This window comes from Narcine bancroftii, chromosome 14 (genome assembly GCF_036971445.1).
Source record: "Narcine bancroftii isolate sNarBan1 chromosome 14, sNarBan1.hap1, whole genome shotgun sequence".
NCBI lineage: Eukaryota > Metazoa > Chordata > Chondrichthyes > Torpediniformes > Narcinidae > Narcine > Narcine bancroftii.
Genome location: NC_091482.1, coordinates 8,721,509 through 8,739,223, shown reverse-complemented (window position 1 = coordinate 8,739,223; position 17,715 = coordinate 8,721,509). Strand labels below are relative to the sequence as shown.

Below are 17,715 nucleotides of genomic sequence, written 5' to 3'. Positions count from 1 at the left end.
ATTATCACCTTTTGTCTGTTGGTCTGTACTCCTCACCCTGCCCTTCTCCCCAGCCTTTGGAGCCTGCCTGCTTTTTACTCGAAGAAAGGCTCAGGCCCAAATCATCAGTTAGATATCTTTACTCCTCAGGACATTGCAAGACCGGATGAGTTTCTGTTCTTACTACAATCAGTGTCTGCAGACTTTTGTGTTTCACTTTATTGTTTTGTTGCTTAGTTAACAGCAACATTTTGATCCGAACACTATGCCAGATATATGCAGTTAAAACCAAATGGAGAAGGAAATCCATACAATAAACAATGTTCTGAAGAGCAAGTCGGAATGTTTTTCTTTTCAAGAGTGACTTTCCAGTCCTGTAATATTTGGCACAGGAACTGAAGATGATTTGAGATCAATTGGCCTACAGAAGTGGTCTGCCCACATGCATTTGAGTAATTAGCCCTCAAATACAGTGTGTGGTGACACTGTCCTGTGTGAACCTATAGGTCTCGCTGAGTGATCATTTTGAATTGGCACTGCTGTTAAATTGTCTATCATTATGGCCCCTGAGGCTTCATATTCAGGTGGCTGATGAAGATTAAACCACGCATGTTATTCCCTGTTTTCAAAGATAGGCCAGGGGAGGAAAAAAAGGTAAGCGGAGTGATTGGAAATGGTTCAGAGGGAATGGATTTAGCTACATCCACTGACAATATCTGAGTTTATTGTATCCAGAGTAAAACATGAAAGTTTGAAGACCCTGGAGAAACTCAGCAGGTTAAAGTGTATTTTTTATAGCAAAGATAAAGATACATAACCAATGTTTCAGGCTTTTGGATATTTAATGAGGGGGAGTTATGTAAAGTACAGAAGAGATTTGAAGACCACTCATTTTAAAAACACAAAATGCTGGAGAATTTCAGGAGGTCAGGCAGCATCAGTCCACATTTCAGGAAGAGGATCCTTTGTCAGAATTGGGAGAAAGATATTTTAAAAGTTGGTTAGTGACTGGGGTTCAAATCTGGCACTGTCTGTAAGGAGTTTGTACTGTTATGAGTCCAGAGGACTGAAAACCAGCAGCAAGAGAAATTCACCAAGACAATGGTTACTTAAACAAAAATGTTTTCATTTTCTTCATACACAATAAGATCAATATTTAACCTACTATAATTAACCTCAAAGTTCACTAGTGTCAGGCAATTGTCCATATTGTGCACAGAATTTAACATGATAACATTTAACATGTTACCACAAAGGAAGGTCTTTGTTGGCTTCAGAGATATTCGTTGTTTGTTGGACACACATACAAACTGATCAGCCACTTCAGTGTCTTGCCGAAGAAACTTGCCCCCTCATGGGTTTTCCAAAAGATAACCTCTTCTTCTAGGTTACCACAGAGAGTTCTTTTTCCCCTATTCCAGCCACATCCTCTTGAAAATGACTACAAACATTTAGAATAAGCTGAACTCAGAACAAAACCCTTCTTCAAATGAGGTCGAACTGCAACTGCTGCCATAAACTGAGTCTCTCTCCCCCAACCCCCCCCCCCAAAGAATCACATCTCCCCCCCCTCTATTTGCAAAACCACATGACTTCTCTTAGAACAGCAACCTTCAACCAGCAATTTTAACTTCCATCACCAGTTTTAATAGCACAATATTTTCAATTCTTGAGCCTAAGCCCTGTGTGAACATGGTGACCATTAACATCTACTTGTAAAACTTTCATGAGTCCTCTTCCATTGACTCAGCAAAGCCAATTGGAGTCATGAAGTCTCCAATTAGGCATAGCTCTTGCATTTTAAATGTCTTTTGTGAAATGTTAATGTCTGTTTGTGAAGTGTAACTAAACTAAGCCCCCCCCCCCCCCCACCAATCTATTATCTCTTAAAGGTATATTTTATCATAACTTTATTAACCCATTCCGAAACAGTACATTTTTGCCGTCTGTGTGTGTTTCCTCCAGGTACTCTGGTTTCTTCCCACCCTTCAAAACATACAGGAGTTGTAGGTCAATTGAGTGTAATTGGGCAGCATGGGCTTATGTGACAAAAGGGCCTGTTATCATGCCGAATGTCTAAATATTATAATTTAATAAAAGAAGTTGACAAGAGGACATCTGTACAAAGTGAAAGGTGAAAAGTTTAGAGAATACCAGGGTTTTTCTTTTACACAGAGTTGTGGGTGCGTGGAATACCTTGCCAGGGCGTTCAAGAGACCCTTAGGCAGGCACATGGATGAAGGAAAAAACAGAGAGCTATGAGGTAGGAAGAGTTGAAGTTTAAATTTTTTTTTGGTAGGAACATGCAGGTTGTCACATCGTGGGCCAAAGGGCATGTACTTTGCTGTAGTGTTCTATGTTAGGAGACAGATTTCAGATTTCATAGGCCCTTTCTTGCCAGGCTTCCACCTAGAAGGCGACTACAAGTGAAACTTACCTTTCATGGAGTAGACCTAAAAGGCTCCGGAGCCAATGGAGGCGGGGCGACTGGTGCCGTAGTACCACCTGACAAAAATATGTGGCAGAGCAATAGCTGTCTTCCCTACCCATAATTACCAACACAGCTGGAACTGCTCTGTGTTTCCCAGAGCACATGAGGGATTATGGGTAGGGAAGACGGCCATTGCTTTGCCGCGTTTTGAGCTGAAGAGAGCGGGTCTGAAGCCTGAAGCGCCCAAGTGAGGTGATGGAGTGGCCGGTGGGGCTGCCCCCTGCCCTCACAGCCCCCACTGCCTGACAGATCCCGCCGGCCGCCCCCACTGCCTGACTGCTCCTGCTGACCGTCCCTGCCTTAAGGGGGTCATGGGGGGAGGGTATGAATGGGGAGGTGGATCACAGGCTGACAACGTCATCAGCTTACCCCTAACCAGCCACTTGCAGCAGCTGTTCATTCGTGTGAGGCGACGGAGTGTAGCGCTCCGCCAATGATCCTTCCTCCAGAGGGATTGCAGTTGGGACCTTGGAGCTGGCTACAGTGCATTCAAGAAGTCTCCCGACGTAAAGGCAGAGAACCTCCTCCTTTACAGACAGTTTTTTTCTTTGCAATGAAAGGGCCTATTGTCAGAGAATATGAATGGCATCACATACAACCCTGAGATTCTTTTCCTGCGGGACAAAGACAAAGGAAGCATCTGTTTGTAGGTGTGTCAAACGTTTGAAGGGGCATCCAGGGTATTATCCTTCTTTGTTCATGCTATGTGTTACTAATAACAATGCTGTGGATCTGCTCAACATGTCAGGTTTAACTGTACTATGAAGAATTAAAAACTGAGTCAACATCACAGATGCATAAACTACAGCAGAAATGGAGAGATTTTTAAATACTGCAAATCTCTGTCCTATACATAAAATGTATCTGGCTTAAACCCACAAATATTCCCCTTATCTTACCCACCTTTCCACAATCCTCTCTGCATCTTGGAACCACCTTTTCTTACATCTTTCACAGTTCTGACAAAATATTCCAACTCTGTTTCTCTTTCCAGACATTGCCTGACCTTACAGCATCTTCTGTTTTTACTTCAGTCCAATTGCTGGCTTTAAAGCTTGAAATTCCAGCGGGAAGTATTCTTATTAAAAAGGAGACTGTTCTCTGCTACAGTACATTTTTTCTCATAATATATATTCCATTCTGATGTACGAATTTTACTGTGCTGTAATTCTGTATAATATGAGGAAGAATTTCCAAGGCTTCTGGATAGACACATGGATATGAAGGGATAACTATCAGGTGCAAGCAGATCTTTAGTTTGATTTGGGCTGGGCATCATATTCAGCACAGACACAAGGGCTGAAGGCCCTGCCCTGTGCTGTATGGTTCCATGTATACTGGAAAATAAAATGATTCTCTGAAAGGCTCAATGGAAATATTTATTGCCTCTTCTTTCCCTCACTGGAATTGTATCGTTTGCTGCAAAGCATGGTGAGCAGGATCATAAGTGGGGTGATTAAATAAGGAATGTAAATAGCTAAGAGTGATAAACGCCCTGAGAGGGTTTTTGGTCCTGGGTGGGTAGATTTTGAGAAATCATTAAACATAATATGTCCAAGGATTGAAATGACTGTGGTAGCCACATGTGTGGAGTACACAATAGCTGGTGTCCTTATCCATGAACAATTTCCTGTAGACAAAGGGGTAACAGAAAACATTATTTTACAAATCTTTCTGTTGTGTATTTAAGAATGGTTACACATATCACCTTTAAATGAAAAAAAAATCATATTGTACCAAAGAGATTCTGCATTGGCTTTCTTTGAATTAAGATTATATAGTTTAAATTAATTTGAACAACTGACATATATCGCATTTTATATGTCTACAATAACCCACAAACTGTTTATGATTTTAATATATTATTCTGAACAACACCGGTACAGAAAAGGAAGCCTCATAAGGAAAAAAGAATGTACACATTTACATCACCTTTCATACCAATTTGAGATCCCAATGCACTTCAGACATACTGAAATATTTCTGAATATATTTAATGGGAATCATAGCAGATGAGGAGACAAGTTTAATTCCCCTGTTTTTATTTGAAAAAATGCCATGTCATCTTTTAAGGCTCCAGGACAGTGACAGGGATGTTTAATAAATGAAAGTACCTCCGGCAGTGCAGCATTCCCTTGGTATCAGTCTTTGGAGTGGGAGTTGAAGCCACTAACTTTTGACAGGGAGGAATACTGCTCTATCTGCTATTACTTGTGCAGATAATATCAGGAAGAAAATCTGCTGTCCGAATACATTTATAAGGCACTTCTCATTTAAGAAAGGAGGTACTGACTTTGGAACGGGTTCAGAGGAAGATCATTTTAATAAGCTCCCAATGTTTCACCAATTTCAAGAGAGAAATTGGAAATACCAAAGTGGGTAGTAACAGAAATATTTTAAAAAGTTAAATGTATTATGTAAATCTGTGGAATTTGTTGCCATAGGTAGTTGTGGAGGCCAAGTCATTGGGTGTATTTCAGGCAGAGATTGATAGGCTCTTGATTAGCCAAGACATCAAAGGTTATGGGGAGAATGCCAGACAGTGGGGGTGTGGGAAAATGGATCAGCTCATAATTAAATGGTGAAATTGATTCCATGGGCTGAATTTCTACTTCAATGTCTTATCAAAGTAACAAGGAAAAAGTAGAGGAAATTATATTGCTTTTCCATATTTTGAACATCAGAGTCAACTTCTTCCCAAAATATTTCTGGATGGTATATATCCTTGGAGGTGAAAGCCAATGAACTTATTACATGCAAGTCATGGAGCAAGAAAAAAATCTCTAATTTTATATCATTCTCGGTCAAAGTTTATCTTAGGTTATAAAGCATTCAATTAAATCATACAATTATAGAACATTACAAATACATAGTTATCATTGATAATCTTGCAGAGCTGGTTATAATTCATTTTGCAGTCAAACAGATGATCTTAACCTTAAGAAAAAAAAAAATTCTCTTCATATTTCAAGGTTAAGTTTATTGTCATCAGACTGTCCCTATACAACCAGATGAAACAGTGTTTCTCTGGACCATGATGCACCCACATACAAAAAACACACCACATAATAATTGCATATATACATAAATACATAATTTCTAATAGATATATATCAACATTTTGGGATTATTTACAGGATACTGTTTATTAATCTCGGAGCCTATGGAAAGGAGCTATTTCCCAGCCTGGCCGTCCTAATTTTGATGCTCCTTAACCTCCTTCCAGATGGTAGTGGGTCAAAGATCTTGTGTACTGGATGGAAAGGATCCTCAATAATTCTTTTATCTCTATTCAAGCAATACTCCCAGTACATGTTATCAAAAGAGGAAAGGGAGACCCCAGTGATCTTCTCTGCTGTTTTGATAATTCACTGTATTGACTTCCTGCCTGATGCTTTGCAGCTACTGTACCACATAATGAAGAAGCCAGAAAGGACACTCAATTATTCTCCTGTAAAAATGCGGTCAAGATGGGGGCAGGGAGCTTTGCCCTCCTTACCTCCTGAGGAAGTGTAGGTGTTGTTGGACCTTGCTGATTAATGAAGACGTTTTGTGAGACCATGTCAGGCTCAGGCACAAAATATTGGTTACCCTTTACTTCTTGCAGATGCTATATGACCTACTGAGTTTCTCCAGCATAATTGTGTATTGCAGTCTTATTTTAAAGTCACTTAACTATACCAAAAATGTGCGTGTATATATAATCTGACATTTCTTTTATCGTATGCATTCAAACGTAAAAGCATGGAAGAGATGGTGAAACAATACAAGATTAATGAAACTCATTGATGAAATGTGTCTAATTTTAGACATTACATTCAAACAGCCCATCACACAAACTCCCCTCCCCTTCATCGACTCCATCTAGACTTCCTCTGCCTTGGAAAACCAGTCATCATGTTAACATACTCATCGCTCCCTTGCCACACTTTCCTCTCCCTCCTCCTGAAGTGAAGAAGATTGACAAGTGTGAGATCACCCACCATCAGATTTAAGTACAGTTTCTTTCTTGACAATTTTGGATTGCTGAATTAATGTTATAAAATTATATATTTTTTTGGCTCTGTCCCAACTGATCTTTCTCTGTAACCGTGCAATACTGCACTGTTTTTTACTTGATGAACTGTGATAGCTAGACTGCTCGCATAACAAATTTTATTTCTACACCTTGGTATGCATGACAATAAACTTGAATTTGAAATAAGGGTTTATCAGCATGGAAGATGTGCCACACAATTATTCATATGATTCCCAAAGAGAGAAAATAGTTATAAAAGCGATTTAGAATCAAAGGAACTGGAGTGACTGTTCAGACTCCAGAGGCTGATCAAAGAATGTGTTCCAAGTAATGAAAACCTTTGAATCAATAAACAACAACATTGTCTAAATAAAACTCAGAATTCATTAGTGGTAGGTAAAGAAGGGAAGTGTTTTGCAAGTTTCTTTTCATGTGATAGATTAATGCAGAATCTCTATCTCTGTTGACCCACAAAGCCAAATTGAACAATGTGGAAATGAAATATGTCAACAAATTAAATATTAAAAGATAAATTAAGAGGGATAAATAGCTTTCTTCTCAATTTAAAAAAAAATCTCTAGTCAGTAGATCTATAGTAGGGCCCCAGAGAGCATCTAGAACAAAGGTACATTGTTTTCTGACAGTGGCATCTCAGGGTTTGACACCTTTCCCTTCATCAGTCAGAGGAGTTGGGATGTCATATTACAATTGTACAAAACATTGATGAGACCACACTTGGGAGTATTGTGCACAGTTCTGGTCACCCAGCTTTAAGAAGTATATAAGTATTCTGAAAAGAGTGCAGAAAAGATTCATAAGAACGTTACCCGGGCTGCCAGGCTTATAATGAGTGGTTGGAAATTTTCTCTATGGAGCATGGGAGGCTGAAGGGGAAACTTATAGAAGTATATATAAGGGCACTGATTATCTAACTAGTCATTGCCTTTTTCCTAGGGTAGGGGAATCTAAAACTCGAGGGCATGGACTTTCAGGCGAAAAGGAAAGATGTATGGGGCACCTTTTTCCACACACAGGGTGGTGGGTATATGGAACAAAATGCCATGGAATGTGGTGAAGGCAGGTACAATAGCAATTTTTAAAAGACATTTAGACAAGTACGTGGATAGAAAAGATTAGGTTGGTACAAAAGAACCAAATTACCCTAGCTTAGGTAGACACCTTGGTCAGAACAGGCAGATTTGGCTGAAGGACCTGTTTGTATACTGTAAACCTCAGTGACTAACTACAGTGGGAAAATGCTATAAAGGACAAAAAACATGTTAAAATACTATCATTGCAATAACGTGTCCAAGTTATACACTGTCCCATGATTTCCGAGAGTATTAATTGTGGTTCAGTGAAATAAAGCAATCTAACTGCTAAATGTATGTAGCTTGTTTCATGACCCACATTCTGTGTGCAACATCTAATATGAAATGACACCACCCTACTGATGTCGGTTTATAAGCTCAATTTGTGAAGGGGAAATGGAAGATCAAGTTGATGCACGGACAGGAATAAATACCGTACTGACCTTTGTAGAAAGCATAAGCTGCAACGGGAAAGAAAGGCATCTGCAGCAATGCTTCACAAAAAATGCACGCTTTGAACCATGCTGGTGGATCGATTATCATTGGGTCTTGGAAACGAGCCGCATACCATTTTAATAAACTTTGCAGCTGCAGAAGAAAATGTGGGGTTTAAAAAAAGGTTAAACATTTGTAGAAGTTTCTTTAACCTCACATCAAATATTTTCTAATGAATGTCTAATCCAGAATCAATATTTAGCACTAAAAAACCAAAGTTCAATAGTCATTGCAGCCACACACGACTTGACCATGACATGTTTTATTCCAGAAAAGGCAATAAATTGTCTCTGAACTCCAGATTCCAGGGGCAGGATCAGGTTTAGAACCATGGAACACGACTGAACAGAAACTGGCCCTTTGGCCTTTCTAGTCTGTGCTGAACTGCTTTTTAAATTTTATTTGAAGAGCTGTGTTAAATTTAATTGGGTCTGGTTGTGAGAGTATGGTAGGGTGAATATTATTCAATACTTTAATTGTACGGGGGAAAGAATGAATTGGAAAATTGTACCACAATTGGGTTGTGTGCCCTCGTCTGGTCCTAGCAGGCTTGGGTTCATTTATATTGAGCTGGCAGTTTAGCATTTTGTAAAAACAAGGCAGGCGGTGTGCTACACATCTGTCTTGGAGAGAGCTCCACTTTAATGAATTCAAGAGCTTTGTAACACTCACTTCTCTTCCATAGTATTTGTAACAAATCGGGTTGTCTGTCTCTGGACTCATTCAATGGGAGTAGTGTTTTTGTTGTGTACGGATCCCATGCAGTTACTGCGTATTCCAAATGTGGTCTGACAAGGGTGACGTACAATTTATCCTTGGCAGAAATTGAACAATGATGGAAGTTACATCTAAGAAAATTTAGGACTCCTGTTGTCATTGCCGTTGTACGATATGTCTGATGATTCCAACACAGGCCATTCTGGATTTTGATGCCAAGGTATGATGCTTTGTAGACTTTGTAGAATGTACCCACAGAGAAAGTGAGGAAGGGGGAAAAGAAGTGCTTTAAGTCTGTTTATTCAGGAGGTTGCACATGCAAGTTAATAAATAAGAGGATAAGTGTTGGGTATTTGATGGATAGGAGTGAAATCAATGCAATTCAAGGTAAAGATGAGCAGTAGAGTGTGTGCTGGGGAGAATAAAGCTGTACAGGGAAGAGTGATGTACAGAGGACTGAAGGCACTAGAGCAATTGGGAATATTGTTTTCAAGAAGGCAGAGGAAGAAGTTCAATGGGGTTCAAACCTTCAAATTTAAAAAAAATTCAAACCTTGCTTCCCATTTATATTTAAAATCAAGTTTCCTCTCTCCTATTTTGTCAATTCATGCTGGCTTTTCTTCCTCATCAAAAAAGGAAGTTAAAAATCTCAATTGACCTGTCGTGTAGTAATCTTTAAAATTTGGTACTTACAAACCTCCTAACTCAGTGGTTCTCAACCTTTTTCTTTCCACTCACATCCCACTCTAAGTAATCCCTATGCCATTGGTGCTCTGTGATTAGTAAGAGATTGCTGAAGGTGGTATGTGAGTGGGAAGGGAGGGTTGAGAATCACTGCTCTAGAACCATATTTCGCTTGAGAAAAATTGTCACTGGCCCATTTCCTTTGGAGTTATGAAACCGCGGACATAACGAGTCAATTAGGTACGATTAGAACAGTGGTTCTCAACCTTTTTCTTTCCACCCAGACACCACCTTAAGCAATCCCTTACTAATCACAGAGCACCTATGGCATAGGGATTATTTAAGGTGGAAAAAAAAAGGTTGAAAACCATCATTTTAATGGTACCCAATTGACTCGTTATGTGCACGGTGTGGACACCCAGGAATTGGACCCTCTCCCCTACTGAGTCCTCGATGAGGACTGGGCCGTGTTCCCCTGACCCCCCCCCCCCCCCTTGAAGTCCACCATCATCTCCCTGATTTTGCTAACGATGAGGGCGCGGTGGACCTCAGGGGAACACGGCCCCCAGTCCTCAGCCAGGGGGCCCCAGTCCTCAGTCATGGCCCCACCAAGTCCTCAGCCAGGGGTCCCCTGTCCTCAACCACGGAGGCCCCCCAGTCCTCAGCCACGGGGACCCCCAGTCCACAACCAGGGGGACCCCCAGTCCTCAGCCAGGGGGACCCCCAGTCCTCAGCCAGGGGGCCCTGGGCCCAGTCGGCATCTCTCCCTCTCCCTCAGCCACGGGCAGGGCTGGAACCGAGCCCGGGTGCCGCATCGGGCGCGGTGTGAACGGAGCCAGCCAGCGGATGCGGGAGGCACTCACCGGGGCCGGGTACATCCAACGGGGCAGCAGCGCCTGCAGGTCGATGGCCAGGGTGATGGGGATGTGCGTGACGAAGTAAAGGCAGAAGATGCGCTCGAGCAGCCGGCCGCCGGACGCCATAGTCGGCACGCGCGAGGGGCGGAGGAAGTGACGTCACGACCAGCGCCGGAGAAGGGCAGGCCCTGCGGAGGCTGGAGTGAAGACCATCCCCTCCAGGCACAGGGTGAGGGGGTGAGAGTGGGGGTGAGGGGAGTGTTGGGGGTGAGGGGAGTGTTGGGGGTGGGGGTGGGGGTGGGGGTGGGGAGTGTTGGTGTTGGGGGTGGGGGTGGGGAGTGTTGGTGTTGGGGGTGGGGAGTGTTGGTGTTGGGGGTGGGGGTGGAGAGGGGGGTGTTGGGGGTGGAGAGGGGGGTGTTGGGGTGGAGAGGGGAGTGTTGGGGGTGGAGAGGGGAGTGTTGGGGGAGGGGGAGTGTTGGGGGAGGGGGAAGTGGCTGGAGAGGGGAGTGTTGGGGTGGGGGAAGTGGCTGGAGGGGAGTGTTGGGGTGGGGGAAGTGGCTGGAGGGGAGTGTTGGGGTGGGGGAAGTGGCTGGAGAGGGGAGTGTTGGGGGTGGGGAGGGTGGGGGAAGTGGCTGGAGAGGGGAGTGTTGGCAGTGGGAGAGAGAGTGGGGGGTGAGGGAAGTGTTGGGGGTAGGGGAGAGAGAGAGAGAGAGGGAGTGGATGGAGAGGGGAGTGTTGGGGGCAAGTGAGAGGGAGTGTGGGTGAAGAGGGTCAGGGTTGGATGGAATGTGAGGATGAGGGGAATGGTAGAGGGAGGGGTGGGAGAGAGTGGGATGGAGAGTGTGGTGGGGAGAGCAAAGAGAAGGGGGTGGGCAGAGTGGAGGAGGAGGAGGAGGGTGGGGAGAGTATGGGAGTTGGGGGAATGGGGTGGGGTGAGGAGGAGTAGAGGGTGAATGAGGGTTAAAGGGGGAGTTGGATGAGGGAGGAGTGAAGGGATGGGCGAAGGGGAGTGGGGGGTGCTTGAGGCAGGTGGGTTAGGGATGGAGAGGGAACTACGGTTGTGACAATAGTCCTAAAATGAATGATTCTTAATGGTGTAGATGAACAGAGGGTCTTGGGTTCCAAGTTCATAGATTTCAAGTACAGACTTCAAAGAAGTAGAAAAGTCGCCGGAGAAGAAAGAAGCCCTTACCTGCACGAAGGAATAGGGCAATGAACCTTTGGCAGAACTGATAAGAATAGAAAATAAAATAAAAGGGATAAAAATAAAGGAGAAGGAGTATAAAATCAGCTTATTTGCAGATGACATCATAGTAAACCTATCAGAACCAGAGGTATCAGTAAAAGAATTACATAAAAAATAGAAGGAATTTGGAGAAATATCAGGGTACAAGATCAACGCAAATAAAAGTGAAGTGATGCCAATGAGTAACGCAGACTATATAGAATTTAAAAAAGAATCACCATTTAAATGGCAAGCACAAGTAATCCGATACCTAGGGATCAGGTTAGATCATAACTTAAGCCACTTGTACAAACTAAATTATCAGCCACTAATTCCATGTCGAACCCATCTGTCCTTCCATTCCTGGGACTAGAAGCTGCTCTGCACCCATATAATGTTTTCATTCATTGTTTGGGATCTGGGCTTCTTTATCAAGTTCCACATTTATTTCCCAATTCTAATATCCCTCCATTCTCGACATTCCAAGTCTGACAAGTGGCTTTGAATTTTCCTCTGCAGCTTCTGTGTCCATTGAGTACTCACTGTAATTCCAAGAATGAAGTCCCTTTCTTCATCAAACAATGAGAATGTGGAGGTTAGGCAGCATCCATGGAGAGTGAAATGGTTAGGTGAGTTTCTCCTGTGTCCACAATTTTCACTCTGTCCACATACCCACACCCTTTGCCCTCTTGACCTCTCTGGATCTACTCCTGGTTTGGTATCAACACAATACCAAGATCGTTTGGACTGAAGGCTGTTTGGCCGCAGGAGCGCTGGAGGTGAATCCATGGACACTCAGTGACTCTGGAGGGAATCTCTTTTGCTTCTTTTTCTCTGATTGTAAGGAGTGCTGGGCAGTTTCTGTTAACAGCAAATCTTTGCCTTACAGTCGACTAAAGGAAATTTTGTGTAATATCACATTTTCTGTTTTATTACACGACAATAAAATGAATCTTGAACTTTGTCAACCGCAATTTTCCCCACTTCTTCCCATCTGAACATGTAGCATTTAAGTAGTTCATCAAATCACCAACAAGGAGACTGATATTGTGGGTTGTGAACCCTACTCCACAATATTTGATTTTTTGTGCACTATTTTTGTAAAGTTTTTATCTGAACGTTTACACTGTGATGCTGCCACCAAACGATTTTCATGACTTGTTCATGATAATTCTGATTCTTTCAGGGCCTGCTTCACCTTTCTGAATTAAATATTTAAATTGCTCATGCTGGCTCTCTGCATCAGAACTGCAGTGTTGGCTCATCCTTTAAGGCTAACCTTTGAGGCAATATTCCACATACAATATGCCATCTGTGATGATATTGAGCTGGAAAGATTTTCATTGGTTTGCAGTGAAACAACGTCTGCAGATGGTGTGATTGTAGTAAATATACCAAAGTTCAGGAGGAATTCAGCAGGTCTCACAATGTCTATAGGAGGCAAAGATAGATGCCGAAAACTCATGAAAACATCCATAGGTGTACTATTACAGAGGTGCCTTCGCTCAGGGCAAGAAAAAAAAGACTTTAGGGTTGTTACCTCAGCCTGCGACATCACAGGGACCAGACTTCACTCCATCTACAAGAGGCCATATCTAAAGAAAGCATCCAGGCTATGCTCTCCTTCCATCGAGAAACTCAGTGGCACAAGCACAGATTCCTGAATAAACGAAGGACAGACCCTGCCTTAATTTGACTTTATTTATTTTGTAAAATGGTATCTATAGTTTGCACTGTGATGTGGCTGCAAAACAGTGGATTTCGTGAGAATAAATTCTGATTCCAGGCGTGGACCTGCCGAGTTCAGCAATTTTGTGTACAGTATTTACCAGTTGGCCGAATGGAGTCCACTTTTAGTTTCAATCCATATGAGCCACGTGGTTGAATAACGAAGTCTTCAAGTTTCAAGGCTTCCAACAGAGGGCGATCAGAACACATGGAGGTGCCTTTAACTCCTCGGGGTGACTTTCCCTCGCAACCTTCATGCATAGCCACATAGGATCCAAACCTGCAAGCACACTTGCGAACCTGTGCAGAGTGGAAAACAAGTTTGAAAATAAAACACCTCGACCGAGAGACAAATATTAATGGCAAAGGGCTAACTTTTTTGTTCCCGGAAATCTCAAACCTATTAATAAAATAAGTTTCCGCAGAACTTGTTGTTCGTGTCTGGGTCGTTTCGTATATTGAACAAATCGTTACCTGCCCTTTTGGTTTACCCCCGATAACATTAAATGGAACCAAAGCCTTACATTGCTTGTCCAATTGTACCACTGTAGGAATTGTGGTGGTTTTCTTTATGATCGACTGACTTTAAAAAAAAAATCCGCTTCTAGGCAAAGGTTTCTCGAAAGGTTAGAAGCCTGGAACATCAAGAGAAGCTGGCTGAGCATTTTCAATAATGTTGCCCTTTGTGAGAAAGACAATCAGCCTAAAGAAGGGCGAGTTACGAAAACAAGATCAAAGCTTTGCAAGCTGACACAGAATCAATTCAGGTGGTCGTGGGGAAGTTTCAAGTGGGAAAACTTTTTTTTTCCAACACTCACCAAGACCCTCGCGTCGGGGGGATCAAGAAGCTGGCAGGAATGTGTTATTTTTTTTAAATTTGCCCAAATCGCGCAGAAAGGGGAAAGACCCGAAAAATATTGGCACTTTGAGTCACTCTCAGGCGGTTCAAAACAATGGTTGGAGGCTGGAGCTTCTTTCAGCTGGTTTCAACGTTGGGCTAATAAAACAAAATACAACTTAAATATCAGAATTACTCAACCCTCTCTCTTTCACTTGTCCTGCATAATTTGGAAATGTTCTGCAAACATTTCCAAATAATTTTATCAGCTTGGTTTCTTGACATCTCGTTTAATTTCTACTTGATCGACGACATACGACCACCCTCTATATCAATTCATATTTCAATTATTCAAATATACCTAATTTTGTTTTCCCCAGGTGCACAAATTAATACTGAAAAGTTGTCGATTTTAAACAGCACCTCCTTCGAGTACAAGGTAAATGATCACTCACAAGCGTTAGAATTTAGTAGATATTTATTGAAAGTCTGCAGACGCTGTCCTTGTAGTAACTGAGGAGGTTTCAGAGGTAAAGATGTTGGAGGACGTTTTGGGCCTTTCCTCAAGGTGTGAGCAAGAGAGAGAGAGACAAAGACTGGGGCAAGAATGTTCATTGGATGAGGACAGAGAGGAAAGGTGAGAATTTATTTTGGCTCTGTGAAAAGAGACGGGGGGAGGAAGACAGGGCTTGACGAGAGACCGGGGAAGTCGATGTTAATGATAATCTATTTCTACACTACCTTCATGTCCGTGTAGTCCGAATAGTTTATCAGGGTTGACAACTTTCCATCATTCATAGAATAACAACTCTCTATATTTAGTTTTGGCATTTAAGGGAGCCAATTCCTGCTTTGGGGAAATAGTTGCCAGAGATGCACTAATTATATCACCCGGGAGGGGAGGGGTAAAATATTACAGGAAGGGGAATAAGATCTTGCAGTTTTTTGGGGGGCTCTAATTGCAATGAGGAGTAAATTACATAGGCTGGTTTAAGAAGTGGGGCATTAATACCATTTAGTTGGTTAATGGAATAGGATTTAAAATTCTTGTTTTCTTCCTTTCTCAGTAACAAGGAACCAGTCTCTGTGTCTCACTGCTCAGAACTCAAACTAGAACTGGAATGGAAGAATGAAGAGGCATCTTGCCTTTAGAAACCATTAGTTGAAGATTGAAGAGAAAGTGGAGCCTTTCTACTTTAATACACCCATTCATTGTTCAGCACAATTATGTTGAATCTATTTATGACCAAACAATTTTAAGTAACAGACTAATGTTATGTTGCATGAGGGGAAAGTTTCAAATACAAATCCTTAAAATATTCAGCTGTAGGTTTAGTCCTATCAGAATAAGGAGAATCTGTTTCAAAATGTGCTGTTGGTTTTAAAAACTTTCTTGCAAATTGAGTTCCAAATTCTTGAAAGAATGTCAATAAGATTATAATCAGCATTGTTAACTTAATTATAGAGTTGGAATTTAAATAGTACTGTATTGGAATGCCAACAAAACAGATGTGGCAACATTGCCCTCAGGACTTTAACCAGAAACTATTCCTAGATGGCAGAGGTCGACAGCATCGAGTCCACGCTGCTGAAGATCCAGCTGCGCTGGGTGGGTCACGTCTCCAGAATGGAGGACCATTGCCTTCCCAAGATCGTGTTATATGGCGAGCTCTCCACTGGCCACCGTGACAGAGGTGCACCAAAGAAAAGGTACAAGGACTGCCTAAAGAAATCTCTTGGTGCCTGCCACATTGACCACCGCCAGTGGGCTGATATCGCCTCAAACCGTGCATCTTGGCGCCTCACAGTTCGGCGGGCAGCAACCTCCTTTGAAGAAGACCGCAGAGCCCACCTCACTGACAAAAGGCAAAGGAGGAAAAACCCAACACCCAACCAACCAATTTTCCCCTGCAGCCGCTGCAACCGTGTCTGCCTGTCCCGCATCAGACTTGTCAGCCACAAACGAGCCTGCAGCTGACATGGACATTTACCCCCTCCATAAATCTTCGTCCGCGAAGCCAAGCCAAAGATTCCTATCTCCATTGGAAGAGCAGGACACACTCAATAGCTTGTCAATTACTTCAGTTGCTCTTTCCAGGAAGTGTGCTCAAAGCTGTTATTGACTAAAAAAGTGATTTTATTTGGAACAGGGAAGAGATTTAATTAAGGTGTGTACAATTATGAACCTCATTAGGAGTACCAAAAAGGTAGGATAGAAAACAATAGGATTCTATCCTATGTTCCAGACCAATAGTATTCTTTGGGTGAGGGAAACAAATCTTTTTACAGACCTAAGCAGTACCTTCTATATTGTGTTCAGCAAGGCCACACATTCTACTTCTTTTCTTTGACTTGGCGGACGAAGATTTATGGAGGGGTAATGTCCACGTCAGCTGCAGCCTCGTTTGTGGCCGACAAGTCCGATGTGGGACAGGCAGGTACGGTTGCAGCAGTTGCAAGGGAAAATTGGTTGATTGGGGTTGGGTGTTGGGTTGACAAATGCTTGACAAAGGGCTCAGGCCCAAAATGTCAGCAATATAGGTCTCATGGATACTGAAAAGACCAGCTGAGTTCCTCCAGCATCTTGGTGTGTATCTCACAGACACAATGAAGACAAAGTAGAATTAATCAGCAAAGTTTTCCTGATTAAAAACAATTGGTGAATGGGCTCTTTGTGTTATAAATTCTATGATCATCTGTTGTGTATTTAGAATTAGAGATGTTCTTAGTTCATCGATTAGACAAAATTAGAATGAAAGGGGATGTGAAAGAAATGTATAAAATTATGAAAGGCATAGCTAAGATAGACAAGTTGGTTCCATTGGGGTGGGGGGGAGGAGAGGGGAAGAGACACTAGAACTTTGGGACATAGCCTGGATTCAGGTTGGTAGATTGAGGACAGATGAGGAACTTCTTTTCCCAGAGGGTGATGAATCTATGGAATTCACTGCCTATTAAAGCAGTGGGGGAGGGGGCTACTTTATTAAATATATTTAAGATTGGATTGATTTTTTTAAATATAGAAGGGATATATAGGGGAAAGGCAGGTAGGAGGAAATTATCCTCTCATCAGATTAGCCTTGATCTTATTGAATGGTGAAGTCGGCTCGACGGGCAGGATGGCTGACTCCTGCTCCTATTTCTTAAGTTCCTAGTTTTTCATTAAATAATGCAAAAGCTGCACAAACCTGCTGCACGGATTAAAAAAAAAATAACTGCATCCAGTCATTAGCTAGTTATAATTCAGTCAGCATTCAGGTTTTGAGTTTTCGATTGTAGTTAGCAGAGACATCCACATGAAATCATAACTGACATTAATTTATGTTGATTTCACAAGCCAAGCAAGTTTCAGTAATCAGAGGGAATACTGTGCCACACTTCAGAAGCAGACTTGTGAATTAGGTAATTGGCAGCTTGGTGCATATAAACAGATGAATTTTGGAATTAAGAATAAAAGATATGAATAATACAATTTTGAAGAGCCCAGAGGTTCACCTACATAATTCTTTGAAGGAAGCCAGACATCAATAAAACAATCAGGTTTATGGTTCTGAAACTAGACACAAAATTAATTTATTTGGCCAAAGAACCA

General features: G+C 42.2%; 1 protein-coding gene and 1 long non-coding RNA gene across 4 annotated transcripts; one reads left to right on the top strand and one right to left on the bottom strand.

Annotated features, from left to right (window-relative positions):
* Positions 1-3,831: 3,831 nt before the first annotated feature.
* Positions 3,832-10,492, bottom strand: tmem97 (transmembrane protein 97). The gene is made up of 3 exons (XM_069911129.1): positions 10,339-10,492; positions 8,023-8,167; positions 3,832-4,100 (listed from the first exon to the last, which is right to left on the bottom strand). Exons 1-3 carry the CDS (start codon positions 10,456-10,458, stop codon positions 3,850-3,852), a joined length of 516 nt encoding a protein of 171 aa, XP_069767230.1. The 5' UTR covers positions 10,459-10,492; the 3' UTR covers positions 3,832-3,849.
* On the top strand, positions 10,461-16,791 carry LOC138749570 (uncharacterized). Of its 3 annotated transcripts, none has more exons than XR_011348747.1 (4): positions 10,463-10,561; positions 12,077-12,186; positions 14,504-14,562; positions 15,191-16,791. It is a non-coding gene; the product is annotated as an uncharacterized lncRNA (long non-coding RNA). The 3 variants fall into 3 exon arrangements; XR_011348748.1 differs by having other exon boundaries at positions 10,478-10,569; XR_011348749.1 differs by lacking the exon at positions 12,077-12,186 and having other exon boundaries at positions 10,461-10,561.
* The last annotated feature ends 924 nt before the right edge of the window (positions 16,792-17,715 follow it).